This window comes from Hyla sarda, chromosome 2, assembly GCF_029499605.1.
Source record: "Hyla sarda isolate aHylSar1 chromosome 2, aHylSar1.hap1, whole genome shotgun sequence".
NCBI classification, from domain to species: domain Eukaryota; kingdom Metazoa; phylum Chordata; class Amphibia; order Anura; family Hylidae; genus Hyla; species Hyla sarda.
The window spans coordinates 255,797,200-255,810,955 of NC_079190.1; the positions used below are offsets into that span (position 1 = coordinate 255,797,200).

A 13,756-nucleotide genomic window follows, 5' to 3' on the forward strand; every position below is an offset into this window, starting at 1 on the left:
ATTGAAGTATTTTAGAGGGGTACTCCGCCCCTAGACATCTTATACCCTATCCAAAGGATAGGGGATAAGATGTCTGATCACGGGGGTCCCGCTGCTCGGTACCCCCGTGATCTCCCTGCTTCACCTAGCATTCGTTTAGAGCGTTGGGTGCAGTGCCGGAGGCTTGTGATGTCACGTCCATGTACACTCTTGACATCATGGCCATGCCCTCTCAATGCAAGTCTTGCATTGAGGAGGCATTGACGTGAAGTCACAAGCTTCTGCCCCGCATCTCCAGTCATCCGGCATGGAGCGGATGTCTGGGGTGCCACAGCCTAAATCGCAGAGGTCCCCAGTGGCGGGAAACCCACGATCAGACACCTTATCCCCTATCCTTTAGATAGGGGATAAGATGTCTAGGGGTGGAGCATCCCTTTAAGCAGTATAAGAGCAGGAAGCAGGGCCAGCCCGGTGAGGGGAGGAAAAATCCCAATCCCCAGCCACTAGCAGGGAATTTGGATCAGTGGCACCCCCCCTGAAAGTAAAGTAGGTGGCGATGCATACTACTGTACAGGAGCAGGAAACATGAATATCTGGTCCAGTACTGCTCTGCTTACCCTGCTTGCTATGAACATCGAGGTGACATCATCACATGGGGCTTGCAGGGTAAGCACAGCACTGCAGAGGAGAAGACTTGCACCACTCCAGGAGGAAGAGGAGGCCCTGTTGTTGGTGCGGGAGCAGAGGGAAGGTGAGTGGGATAATCTTTCCTACTTTGTAACTAGTTTTAATAAGAAAAAAATCTTTAGCAAGCCAAAAGAACCCAATTGTAGATGTGGATGAAGCCTTTTCTATCTTTCCCGGGGCCAAAATGACAATAGCAAGAAAAATAAAAACACCATTGTAATGAGGGCACTAGAGGCTACACAATAATATCACTTTTTTTAATTCTTTCTAAAGATGAAACTTAAAAGCAAAAAAAAAAAAGAAAGAAAGAAAAATTGTTGTGAGTAGACTAACCTAATATTGGCCCCTATTCTCCATTGGCCCATAACAGTCATATGAGCTACCTATGATACTTTTAGTAAGAGGGTAAAAATGTTATTTATGATTTTTCATTGAAGCATCTTCAGTAGAGATGAGCAAAGTTACAGTGAATCGATTTGTCGCGAACTTCTCGGCTCGTCAGTTGCTGACTTTAGTCTCCATAAATTCAGCTTTCAGGTGCTCTTGTGGGCAGGAAAAGGTGGATACAGTCCTAGGAGAGAGTCTCCAGCCCACCGGAGCACATGAAAGCTGAGCTAATTTATGCAGGCTAAAGTCAGCAACTGCCGAGCCGAGAAGTTGGTAACAAATCAAATTACTGTAACTTCACTCATCTCTAATCTTCAGGCTTAGAATTTCACTTTGAACTTTACCTTGTTCTTAGGTTTTCAGCTGTTAGCTCTCCATCATATACAGATAGGACATCAAAATCTTCTTCTAAGGCAAATGAATGGAACCACAACTGTATTCGATTTTGCGCTTCTGTACTAATAGTCCAAGTGCAATTGGCATAATTTGGATATCCATATGGGAAACCTGGACTTTCTACGGTTCCATTTGGTTCTTGATGAGTGAAACTGCAATTCTGACCTGTTGAAACAAGAAAGAAACGTTAACATAAGTTAACCCCTTAAGGACCAAGCTTTAAGGACTGAACCAATTTTCATTTTTGCATTTTCATATTTTCCTCCTCTCCTTTTAAAATCCATAACTCTTTTATTTTTTCACCTACAGACCCATATGAGGGCTTTTGTTTTGCGTGAACAATTGTACTTTGTAATGACATCTTCCATTTTACCATAAAATGTACAGCGCAACCAAAAAATATTATTTGTGTAGCGAAAATTTAGAACAAAACTGCAACTTTTGGGGGTTTGGTTTTCACGTAGTGCATTTTATAGTAAAATTGATACATTATGTTTATTCTGTAGGTCAATGCAATTAAAGGAAAACTGTCAGCCCGTTCACCCACACTAAACCTTATACCAGTGTTTCCCAACCAGGGTGCCGCCAGGTGCAGCATTCTGGGAGTTTTAGTTTTGCAACACCTGGAGACACCCTGCTTGGGAAATAGTGATGAGCGGCAGGGGCCATATTTGAATTTGCGAAATTTCCCGAATATATGGACGAATATTCATCCTATGTTCGCGTATTCTCTATGTTTGTTCTTTTTTTTAATGTAAAAATTCGTAAGGAAATTTGCATAGTGCACATGCACAATTATATCTTGCACCTAAAAGAAGGGAGGGATCAGTGTCGAGTCTGGAACACTGGAACAGTCTTTAACGAGAGGTCACTTACTTAAATACGTCCAGTAGGTCCTGAGATATGTCCCCCAGAAGATCCACTGTTAAATTCAGTGAATTGTACAGTGGGGGTGGAGCATCACAGGGGGTGGGGCTTCATCAGCTCAATTTACATATTCATATCCATATCCTAGTGAAGTGGAGTCACTAAGTCCCGCCCCCACTGCGTGATTCACTGAATTCAGCAATGGATCTTAATAGTTTTTTTTTTTTTGTAAATTTAAGGGAGGGGGTTTTATATAATTTTAGAAACTTTTTTTTATTTGACACTTTTTAAGTCCCCATAGGGGACTTTTATATGCAATCATTAGATTGCATTAGGTGTATAATGCTATGCCTATGGCACTGCTCTGAAGCGAGCGCAGCTCCTGCGCTTGCTTCAAAGCCACTTAAAGGGGTACTCCGCCCCTAGACATCTTATTCCCAAAGGATAGGGGATAAGATGTCAGATCGCCCCGGTCTCACTGCTGAGGATCCCCGGGATCCCCGCTGCGGCACCGCGCTATCATTACAGCACAGAGCGAACTCGGGCGATTGCGGGCGATACAGGGGACGGAGCAGCGTGACGTCATGGCTCCCCCCCTTGACGTCCCCTTAATGAAAGTCTATGGGAGGAGGCGTGATGACTTGTATTGAAAGGGGCGGGCCGTGACATCACGAGGGGCGGAGCCATGATGTAACGATGCTCTGGCCCCTGTATTGCCCACCATTACTTGCAGAGCGAACTCGCTCTGTGCAGTAATGATAGCGGGGTGCCACAGTGGGGATCCCGGGGCTCCCCAGCAGCGGGACCGCAACGATCTGACATCTTATCCCCTATCCTTTGGAAAGGGGATAAGGTGTCTAGGGGCGGAGTACCCCTTTAAGGATTCAGGAATGTACCGGTATGCCCTTCGTCCTTAAAGGGGTACTCCAGCCCTAATACATCTTATCCCCTATACAAAGCATAGGAGATAAGATGTATAATCGTGGGGGTCCCGCTGCTGGGGACCTTCGCAATCTGTCATTGCACACCCACCTTTGTGAGCTGTCCGCAGCGCTGGAGGTTCCAAGTGTGTAGCGTGATAACCACGGGGCTGAAGTATCATGACGTCACGACTCCACCCCGTGTGACATCATGCCCCGCCCCCTCAATGCAAGTCTATGGGAGGGGGCGTGATGGCCCTCCCATAGACTTGCTTTGAGGCGGTGGAGCGTGACGTCACACGGGGGCAGAGTTGTGACGTCCAGTGCTGCGGAGACCTCACAAAGTTAGATGAGCAATGACAGATTGCGGGGGTCCTGAGAGGCGGGACCCCTGCGATCATAGGGCCAGAGTACCCCTTTAACAGGTTAAAGAAATTTAAATGTTAATGTTACAAAAAAAACACAATTGATTTCTTGATTTATATTGTTCAGTGTTTTTCTATTTTTCTGACTTTGACATTTTTTTAAGTGACATGATAGCAGTTCAAGTATCAATAGATTGTAGAGAAAGAATATCATGCCATAATGTTACCAAACAGCAAGAAAACAGTTAAAAGAAAATGCAATTAGGGAAATAATTTGTATAATACAATTATATTTAATGAGGCATATTATAACAAAAGATATAATAACTATGCCAACATACAAATGATGTATAGTCTTATATCACACACTGTGGGGGAGATTCATCTAAACGTGCAGAGGAAAAATGGCCCATAGCAACCAATGACTTCATTTTTGAATGATTTCATTTTTGAGAGGCCCTTTTAAAAATGAAAGAAGGGATCTAATTTGTTGCTATGGGCAAAATGTCAACTTTTCCTCTGCACAGGTTTTAATATATTTCCCCTGTGGGTTTATGCACTTGGCAGAATTTTGGGTAGACATTCTTTGGGTGACAGGCACCGATAGATCACTGCTCAGAAATGTGCCTTCTCCATAAATTGGTATTGCATTTCGAAGAGGACTTTGCAGAAAATTAAACAAACTACCACAAGAGGACATAGTTTAAAATTAGAGGGGCAATGGTATAAAAGTAATATCAGGAAGTATTACTTTACTGAGAGAGTAGTGGATGCATGGAATAGCCTTCCTGCAGAAGTGGTCGCTGCAAATACAGTGAAGGAGTTTAAACATGCATGGGATAAGCATAAGGCTATCCTTCATATAAGATAGAGATAGGCATAAGGCTATCCTTTACATATGATAGGGCCAGGGACTATTGATAGGATTCCGATTATTGGGCAGACTAGATGGGCCAAATGGTTCTTATCTGCCGACACATTCTATGTTTCGCAGTGTGCATGCTGCATCAGAAATTCATTGAAAACAATGGCAGGCTGTTGCACCAGAATTTTCAAGAGGAATATTTACTCTGGATTCCGCTTGGAAATTCTGCCATGTGAAAGTGCCCTTAGATATTTCTGTGCGACTAGGGGTAGGGGGTCTGAATACTTAGTCCCGACTGATAAAGACTTGACATGTCCCTGCAACATGTCAAATGTTTTTCTTTTCTTAAATGGCAGGGACACTTTTAAAACTTTGAAAACATTACCATTGCGGTACAGAACACACAAAAGACCCTACTAGTGCTCCTAAATGCTGCATTATAATTAAGATCGCCTTATGCTACATTCAAGAAATACCCATACCCATTCCAATGTATGATGACAGAGGACATGAAGGATACGGGATTTCCTGAATTCCGATTAAACATAATTATGCTTAACAGAGCTTGATGGACAGGTGGACAACAATCTCACATCAATTAGGAGAGCTCGCATGTCACTGTGGTTGGCCTTGTATATTAAGAAATACTGCATTTTGTGTGCTTTTTTGTTTTCACTCTACGACTGTTCTAAAAAAAAAAAGACAAGTTTTATAAGGATATGCCCTGGTAACACGACACGCCTTGAATGAATGTTTCATTGCAAAGATCTCCATAGAAACAAACATTAGTCATCAGCAATATTCCAACTATTACAATGTAGAGCTACTGTTATTTGTAATGGGCTAACAGGGAGTCTGGTTTGTATGAGAGTGTGGTCTTCTCAGAGATATGGTCTTCAAGAGATTTCATTGAAGGAACTAAATGTTAATTGGTCAAAGTGGCATTGTACTTTGCCTCTGCACTTTTTGAGTATCTGTTTTGTAGTGGGGTGGAGGAATAAAATACATGGCTGTGGCACCAGACCCTGTCAGAGTATCTGAACTAGTTGCCAGCAAGCCGGAAGTGGTGCCAGCATCGGTATAGACCCTATGAGTGTCGTATAATGAATACTGGTAGGAGGCATAGGAATGGGAAGTGTTTGGTACCGCCTGATGTGTTCACTTAGTACTTTCTTACCATACTCCTGTTGCACAGATAGTTGAGTGGTAGGAAGAGGCACAGGAGTGGAAAGTGGTGCCACTTGGTGTGTTTACTTGGTCATTGGTCAAGTCCTGGGAAAAAAAAGTGTGGGAACTCTTCCACTAAAGGGCTGGTCCTGTAGGACTCCTGCTAATGGGAACAGTGTTCTTGCTGTAAAAAAAAGAGCAGGAACTCAGTTCCCACATGTTCCAACAGGACTTGAGCCCTGCACTTGGTACTCTCTGACCATACTCTTGATGAGTTGAGACTGCGCATTACAAGCTGTGGGCAGGTGGGAGCAATTCTGGGTAGATTTGGGGCTCAACGATCATGAAGATCCACAAAGGTGCAGGGCAGATCTGTAAAAAGTATCTAGGGCCGCTCTGCTAGAGACACTTAGTGGGGCAGGATGTGGCAGGGGATAGTCTCTCAGAAGAAAGACCCCCCCCCCACTAATGTGCCCTCCCCATAATACATTTACAATACTAAGACACCTCTTGGTAAAATCCCATCACATATCGGCCAGACACTACTGGGTCAGAAGAAAATTATTGCCTAAGGTCTTCTTTTAGATTTTTGAATTGTTTTTTTTTTTTTTTTTCAGGAGCATGTAGAGAATCTGGCAAACTCACTAGCATTGTGCACAAATATATCTCATTTTTACTTCTTAGGCATTTTTTAGGACTACTTATCCTTTAAAATCTAATTTATGGTAAATCTGTATACAAATGCTGATGAACTAACTGAGAACAAAAATAAATATCACTTTAATGTATTTTCTATCATCACTTTGCAGATTTATAGCTTTCCATATAAACACCCAAGAACTAACTGGCGTTTCATTATATGCTAAATGAACCAAATGAGTAATGGAATGTTGAGGTTATTTTCATTTACTCTGACACATTTGTATAGTATATTTTATGATTCCTCTGTTGTGTAAAGCACACCTCCAGCCAAAAATGAAAATTTGACTGTGCTAAATCCTTCTGTGCAGTGACTGTCTGCCATGTCCCTTGTTAGTTCAACTCCTTGGCTCTCAACTTCAGTCTCTAAACCAGAAAAAAAGCTAATAACCATATAAGTCCTATGGAGCTAACTTCATCAGTCACCTAGAGGTACCCCCACTCCCTTAGCTCTCTCTGAATCAAACTCATGTAAAAGATCTCCAGAATAGAAAAATTGTCCTCCATACTGCCGGCAGTAAAAAAAAAAAAATAGATACATATCTTACTTCGCTTCCCCAATGCCTCCGGTAACCCACTCCGGTCTCCACCACGATCCTCTTCCTGGTTGCTGGTGGTCGGTGAGTCATACTGCACTCAGCCAATCACCGGCAGCAGCGAAGTCCCGACTCGGCCGGGGATAGGCTGAGCGGCAGTGTGACATTTTCGGCCCCAGGAGCAGGTTTGCTAGAAGAGCACTTAGACAGAAAACAACAACTCAACTTCAGCAGCTCATACTTACTGAAAGGAATAAGATTTTTTAATAGAGGTAATATACGAATCTGTTTAACTTTCTGGAGCCAGTTGATATATAAAAAAAAAGTTTTCCCCTGGATAACCCCTTTAAAGTTTCTCTAGTGGAGCACTTCGTATTAGTGGCAGCAAGACTGTGTCTCCAAATATACTTTGTGTCTGTGCACCAGTGGGCTGTACATGTTGCATGTTGAAGCTTGCCGTTGTGCTGACTGCTCTAGTTACGGCGTGTTATCATTAGGGTCACACAGAGTGTTTTTTTTTTTTAACAAATATGTTTTTGTGTCAATTTTTCCTCCTGTTTTTTTTAGCCCAAATCAGTAGGGGATTCAAAAAGAATAGAAAATATAAATGGTGGGCATATATTTGTCTCTCCTGCAAGATCCACTTTTGACTCAAAAATCTGCAACAAAAACTTTAATGCCAGTTTCCCCCAAAATGCCATGTATGACACCAGTATCAAGGAAAATGGGGCACAGCAGTTATACCAGGTACAGCAGGACTTGTTTGGATATCACTATGCTGATTCCATCTGTGAAAGGGCCAAAGAGTCATGGTGAGACCACTACAGAACAGCAAGGGATTATGTGAAGCATTGAACAATTTCAGTAATAGTTTGTATGTATGGGAATTGCTATTTATGCATTTTAAAGGGGTACTCCAGTGGAAAACAAGTTGTTTTTTTTTAAATCAACTGCTGCCACAAAGTTAAACAAATTTGTAAATTACTTCTATGTAAAAATCTTAATCCTTCCCGTACTTATGAGCTGCTGTATACTAGAGAGGAAGTTGCATTTCTTTCTGTAGTTCTTTTCAGTCTGACCACACTGCTCTCTGCTGACACCTCTGTCCGTATCAGGAACTATCCAGAGCAGGAGAGGTTTGTAATGGAGAATTGCTTGTACTCTGGATAGTTCCTGACATGGACAGAGGTGTCAGTAGAGAGCACTGTGGTCAGACTGAAAAGAATTCCAGAAAGAAATAACACTTCCTGTGGAGCATACAGCAGCTGATAAGTACTGGAAGGATTAAGATTTTTAAATAGAAGTAAGTTACAAATCTGTTGAACTTTCTGGCACCAGTTGATTTAAAAAAAAAATTCCCACCGGAGTACCCCTTTAACTACTATAAAGCCTTTATTTTCCACCGTTGAATCTACTCTGTAATAAAACTAGACATTAACTATACATGCACATACACTTATTATTTTAATGACTTGCTTTCATTTAAATAATCTTTAGAGTAAAATTGAATATCTTAGATGAGTCTCACCCAGTAGATTAAATGGGTCATTCTTCAGTGCGTAGGCTGGAAAATCCATTTACATCTCTCACATATACTAAGTAATCTACAGTCTCTATTTTAAAATAAATCATCTCATATAGTTACCTTTATATCTAAATTATGGAGAAAATATGACTCAGGTCCTTAGTCATATTGTCTAAATAATGTGCAGGAGAAAAATATTCACCAATTCCCATGTCTCATCCATCTCCTTGTAATCACTGAGCCTAATTTTACAATGCATGCAGAGAATTGTAGCTTATTACTGCGCTCATATAACGACGCTAGCGTTTGGCTTCCACTGGGCGGAGGTGGAATACACTTGGGAAACACAAGTTCCTTTCATCTATCTCACTCTTGTTAGAAAACAAGTGGGGGAGGACTCTGATGGCATTCAGATCCAGATTTATTTGCCTCATGTTAAAATGAACTATTAACCCATTAGGCCGTATACCAGCAACCAAGTTGTACTTTATTACAAAATGCTATATTATGTACAGTATAGCCCAGTATCAGAAAGCTGGGTTTGCATCCGAGATTTTGGATCTTCCAGCAGGACAATGACCCCAAACATATGTCAAAAAGCACCCAGAAATGGATGCAAACAAAGCACTGGAGAGGTGAGAAGTGGCCAGCAATGAGTCCAGATCTAAATCCCAGTGAACACCTGTGGAGAGATCTAAAAATTGCTGTTGGGAAAAGGAGCGCTTCCAATAGGAGACCTGGAGCAGTTTGCAAAGGAAGAGTGGTCCAACATTCCGGCTGAGAGGTGTAAGAAGCTTATTGATGGTTATAGGAAGCGACTGATTTCAGTTATTTTTTCGAAAGGTTGTGCAAGCCAATAATTTTGTCCAGACCATTTTTGGAGTTTGTTGTGACATTATGTCCAATTTGCTTTTTTTCCTCCCTTTTTTTGTTTTAGATCCAATACACACAAAGGGAATAAATATGTGTATAGCAAAACATGTGTTACTGCAATCATTTTCTGTGAGAAATACTTCATTTTCTAGAAAAATTTCAGGGGTGCCGACATTTACGGCCATGACTGTAGATGTTTTTTTTTTCTTCTTTTTTTTTTTTTTTTTTTTACATTTTTAGACATCTTAATATCAATTTGAAGTTTTATTGAGAAAAAAAAAACAGGTTTTAAATAGGATTACACAACAGGATGTTTCCGTAGGATTATACGGATAATGGATCTGTTAGTTTCGCACCTCAAAACTGCTCTATTTTCTGAGGACTCACAAGCACACTGGCAGACAGTTATGCTAACTTACATTGTAGCATGTTCCCAATGGGATCATTGAGTTCAATGGACAGAAAGTAGTCTACTGGTCACTATATCCAGCTCATTTTCAAACATACATTATTATTTCCACAAATTAACAGAACATGTTAGTAAATGGACTGCATACACACTAGTATTTTAAGTCTATTGAATGCAAAGGGAAGAGTCAGTATGCCAATGTTTCCTTGGGGTGATGGCAACTTTTAAGTGTGAACCCAACTTTAATGGGACAAAAGAATCAGTCAGTTGTAGTCTGTCCTCTAAAAAAATGAATCCTGGCGTAAATTTGTAAAACGGACACAGATGGATACTTTTAACCATTACAGAAATTCTTTCAAAACCCCATGGATCTGTTTATTAATCCTTTTGAAATAAGTATGTGTATATATATATATATATATATATATATATATATATATATGCAAAGCACTTCAATTTTTTTTTTTCATTGTAGCAATATAGCATTTAATTTTTTATCTCTATCTTTGTGCTAGCAGTGTGCTGCTGTATTCTCCTGTTTATGTATATTTAGCCTAGCAGTGTGCACCTGTATGCCGGGTCCATGCAGTAGTTTGGTATCAGTATGTGCTGGCCAACTTATCCTTTTTTGTGTTATACATATGGGGGAGTGGCTACCTCCCTGTTGGCTCCTGTACACCACCCATCATATAGGGTCCTTCCCAATGAGGTCACCTTATCGCGGTGGGATGGTCCAAACTATTTGGCCAAATGGTGAGCAAAGCACCAAAATTTTTATAATTTTTGCATTGTAGCAATATAGCATTTCATGTTTAATCTGTATCTTTGTGCTAGCAGTGTGCTGCTGTATTCTCCTGTGTGTATATATATATATATATATATATATATATATATATATATATATGTATAATATTTCAAATGGACATTAACAAATTATCCCCAAATAATAGAGCATAAAGACTGCCTTAAACTCTACATCACACAAATATGTAATATTGTGACTGCCCAGTCACCTTCTCTCTTCAGGTTGAAAGAATTGTCATAAGTGTCTGTATTTAAATGGGCACTGTCAGATACAAAAACTTGGCACAGAGGAATATTATCAGACAGGAGAGAGCACAGAGGAGTGCTATCAGACAGGAGAGAGCACAGAGGAGTACTATCAGACAGGAGAGAGCACAGAGGAGTGCTATTAGACAGGATAGAGCACAGAGGAGTGCTATCAGACAGGAGAGAGCACAGAGGAGTACTATCAGACAGGAGAGAGCACAGTGAAGTATTATCAGACAGGAGAGCGCACAGAGGAGTGCTATTAGACAGGAGAGAGCACAATGGAATAATATCAGACAGGAGAGAGCACAGAGTAGTGCTATTAGACAGGAGAGAGCACAGAGGAGTGCTATCAGACAGGAGAGAGCACAGAGGAGTACTATCAGACAGGAGAGAGCACAGTGGAGTACTATCAGACAGGAGAGAGCACAGAGGAGTGCTATTAGACAGGAGAGAAAACAGAGGAGTAATATCAGACAGGAGAGAGCCCAGAGTAGTGCTATTAGACAGGAGAGAGCACAGAGGAGGGCTATCAGACAGGAGAGAGCACAGAGGAGTACTATCAGACAGGAGAGAGCACAGAGGAGTACTATCAGACAGGATAGAGCACAGAGGAGTACTATCAGACAGGAGAGAGCACAGAGGAGTGCTATTAGACAGGAGAGAGAACAGAGGAGTAATATCAGACAGGAGAGAGCCCAGAGTAGTGCTATTAGACAGGAGAGAGCACAGAGGAGTGCTATCAGACAGGAGAGAGCACAGAGGAGTACTATCAGACAGGAGAGAGCACAGAGGAGTACTATCAGACAGGAGAGAGCACAACGGAGTACTATCAGACAGGAGAGAGCACAGAGGAGTGCTGTTAGACAGGAGAGAGCACAGAGGAGTACTATCAGACAGGAGAGAGCACAGAGTAGTGCTATTAGACAGGAGAGAGCCCAGAGGAGTGCTATCAGACAGGATAGAGCACAGAGGAGTACTATCAGACAGGAGAGAGTCCAGAGGAGTACTATCAGACAGGAGAGAGCACATAGGAGTGCTATCAGACAGGAGAGAGCACAGAGGAGTGCTATTAGACAGGAGAGAGCACAGAGGAGTGCTATCAGACATGAGAGAGCACAGAAGAGTGCTAGCCCACCCTCACTTACTGCACTTTGGGGGAGATTTATCAAAACCTGTGTAGAGATAGAGTGGTGCAGTTGCCCATGGCAAGCAATCAATTTGCTTCTTTAATTTTTCACAAGTCTCGTTAAAAATGAAAGAAGCAATCTGATTGGTTGCTATTGGCAACTGCTCCACTCTTCCTCTACACAGGTTTTAAGAAATCTCCCCCTTTGTCCATATCGGTGCTTTAGCTTGGACACAGCCATGATTTTATAAGCCATGATTTCTATAAAGAGGAAATAACATTTTCTTAGGAAGTATATTAGAAAGGTTAATGTTTTGCCAAGATGTACAGTACAACATATAAAAATAAAATGTTTTTGTATCTGACAGTACCAATTTAAGTATAAATGGTAGAATAAGTTTATAAAATGGCATATATTTTGGGCACCATATTATTTCTCTTTTAGACAGATTGATACATGAGCTTAATAAAGATATGGCTGTCTCTACCTTTCACGCCAATATTAATAAATGAAGATTTCACCAAGGAAGAGAAAAGATAACTTACCTAAATTACCTTTTAAACAATTACTATTCTACAGATTGACGTCAGAACCGATATGTTGGAATGACTATAAATCATGAATACAGGTAAGGATTTTCCCAGTGCCTAGTGATATATTGCATGACTCCTAGTAAATTAGCACTTCCACATACAGCAGTATATACTCTGAGCATTTTTCCAAGGCATGACCATTACTATTTTCAATGAAACTTCTCTATAAGGCCAAGTTAAAGTTCGTAGAGCTGTTAGTGATTGTATAGCTTTAGAAAATAGTTTATTTATTTATTTTTTTCTTCAGAAACAGTGCCAAGTCAGTTTGTAGAATTCTCATGTATGTGAATAGGGCAGAGTTGCAATACTAGACACGACCATGATCAAGAATGGAGTGGTTCTGTTTCTGGGGATAAAATCCCTTTTCTTCTGCACTTCTGTTAAATAGCAATAATAAATGACATTGCACTGTAAGAAGTGTATCTGTTTGAGCTTCCCTGGTTGTTTGCAGAGTTTCTGGTTGGTGTGGTTACACTCTAACCTATCCTGTCTTCTGTTTCTTTAGTCAATTAGCTGCCTTGTGTGACCACACCCTGCTAGTTCTGCCTATTTAAGCCGTCAGTGTTCTATCAGACCTTTCTTGTGAAAAGAGTTCTAATCTATAGCTAGTTTACTCCTGCATCTCTGTATTCTGTATTCTGGTTTTGTAACTTGGGCTCTATTTTCTGGTTTATCTTTTGCTCGTGATTTGGTACTTTGCTGTCCTCTTTGCTTTTTGATCTGGCTTGCTGACTATCCTATCTGTTTGTTTGTCTCCCTGTTAGTATTGTATCCTGTGTGTGTTAACCCATTGTGTTCCAACTGTTTCTCCCTGACCTTTACTGTATTTCTGTAGTCTTCTGTTTGAATTGTGATGTCCCAGCACTTATTTAAGAGTAGGGATCGTCTTCAAGTTTCCGAGTCACCGTTTAGGGTGACTACGCAATATACGCAATAGGCAGGGACAGTGGTTCTGGGTGAGAGCTAGAGTGCACTAATGTCCTACCTATACATGACAAGCACTTATAGAAAGTGCAGAGAACAGAAGCCACAAACCAAACACCATAAAAGGCTTTGGCTGTAGCCTAATTCTGCTATACAAACTCTCCTTCACTGACCATAATGAACCCCCATAACCAGAGGCATAAGTTTTACCTTTGGGGCCCCAATGCAAAATCTCTAACAGGGCCCTGTGTCTGCTGTGTGCCCTTTATAATACAGGTGTTTTCATATGGGGCAGAGGTGCCTTAGCCCCCCCCCCCCCCCCCCATGCACCAGGGCCCTGCTTTAACTGCTAACTCTGTACCCCCTATAGTTACACCCCTGCCC

The 13,756-nt window shown here is 41.3% G+C and overlaps 1 protein-coding gene across 2 annotated transcripts in view; it reads right to left on the bottom strand.

Moving 5' to 3' along the window:
- The window catches only part of CSMD2 (CUB and Sushi multiple domains 2), a 1,018,208-nt gene that overhangs the window by 859,985 nt on the left and 144,467 nt on the right, over window positions 1–13,756 (bottom strand). For both annotated transcript variants that reach the window (XM_056557006.1, XM_056557007.1), the window contains exon 2: window positions 1,398–1,614. In XM_056557006.1, coding sequence (XP_056412981.1) covers window positions 1,398–1,614 — 217 coding nt within the window. The remainder of the gene's footprint in view (window positions 1–1,397; window positions 1,615–13,756) is intronic.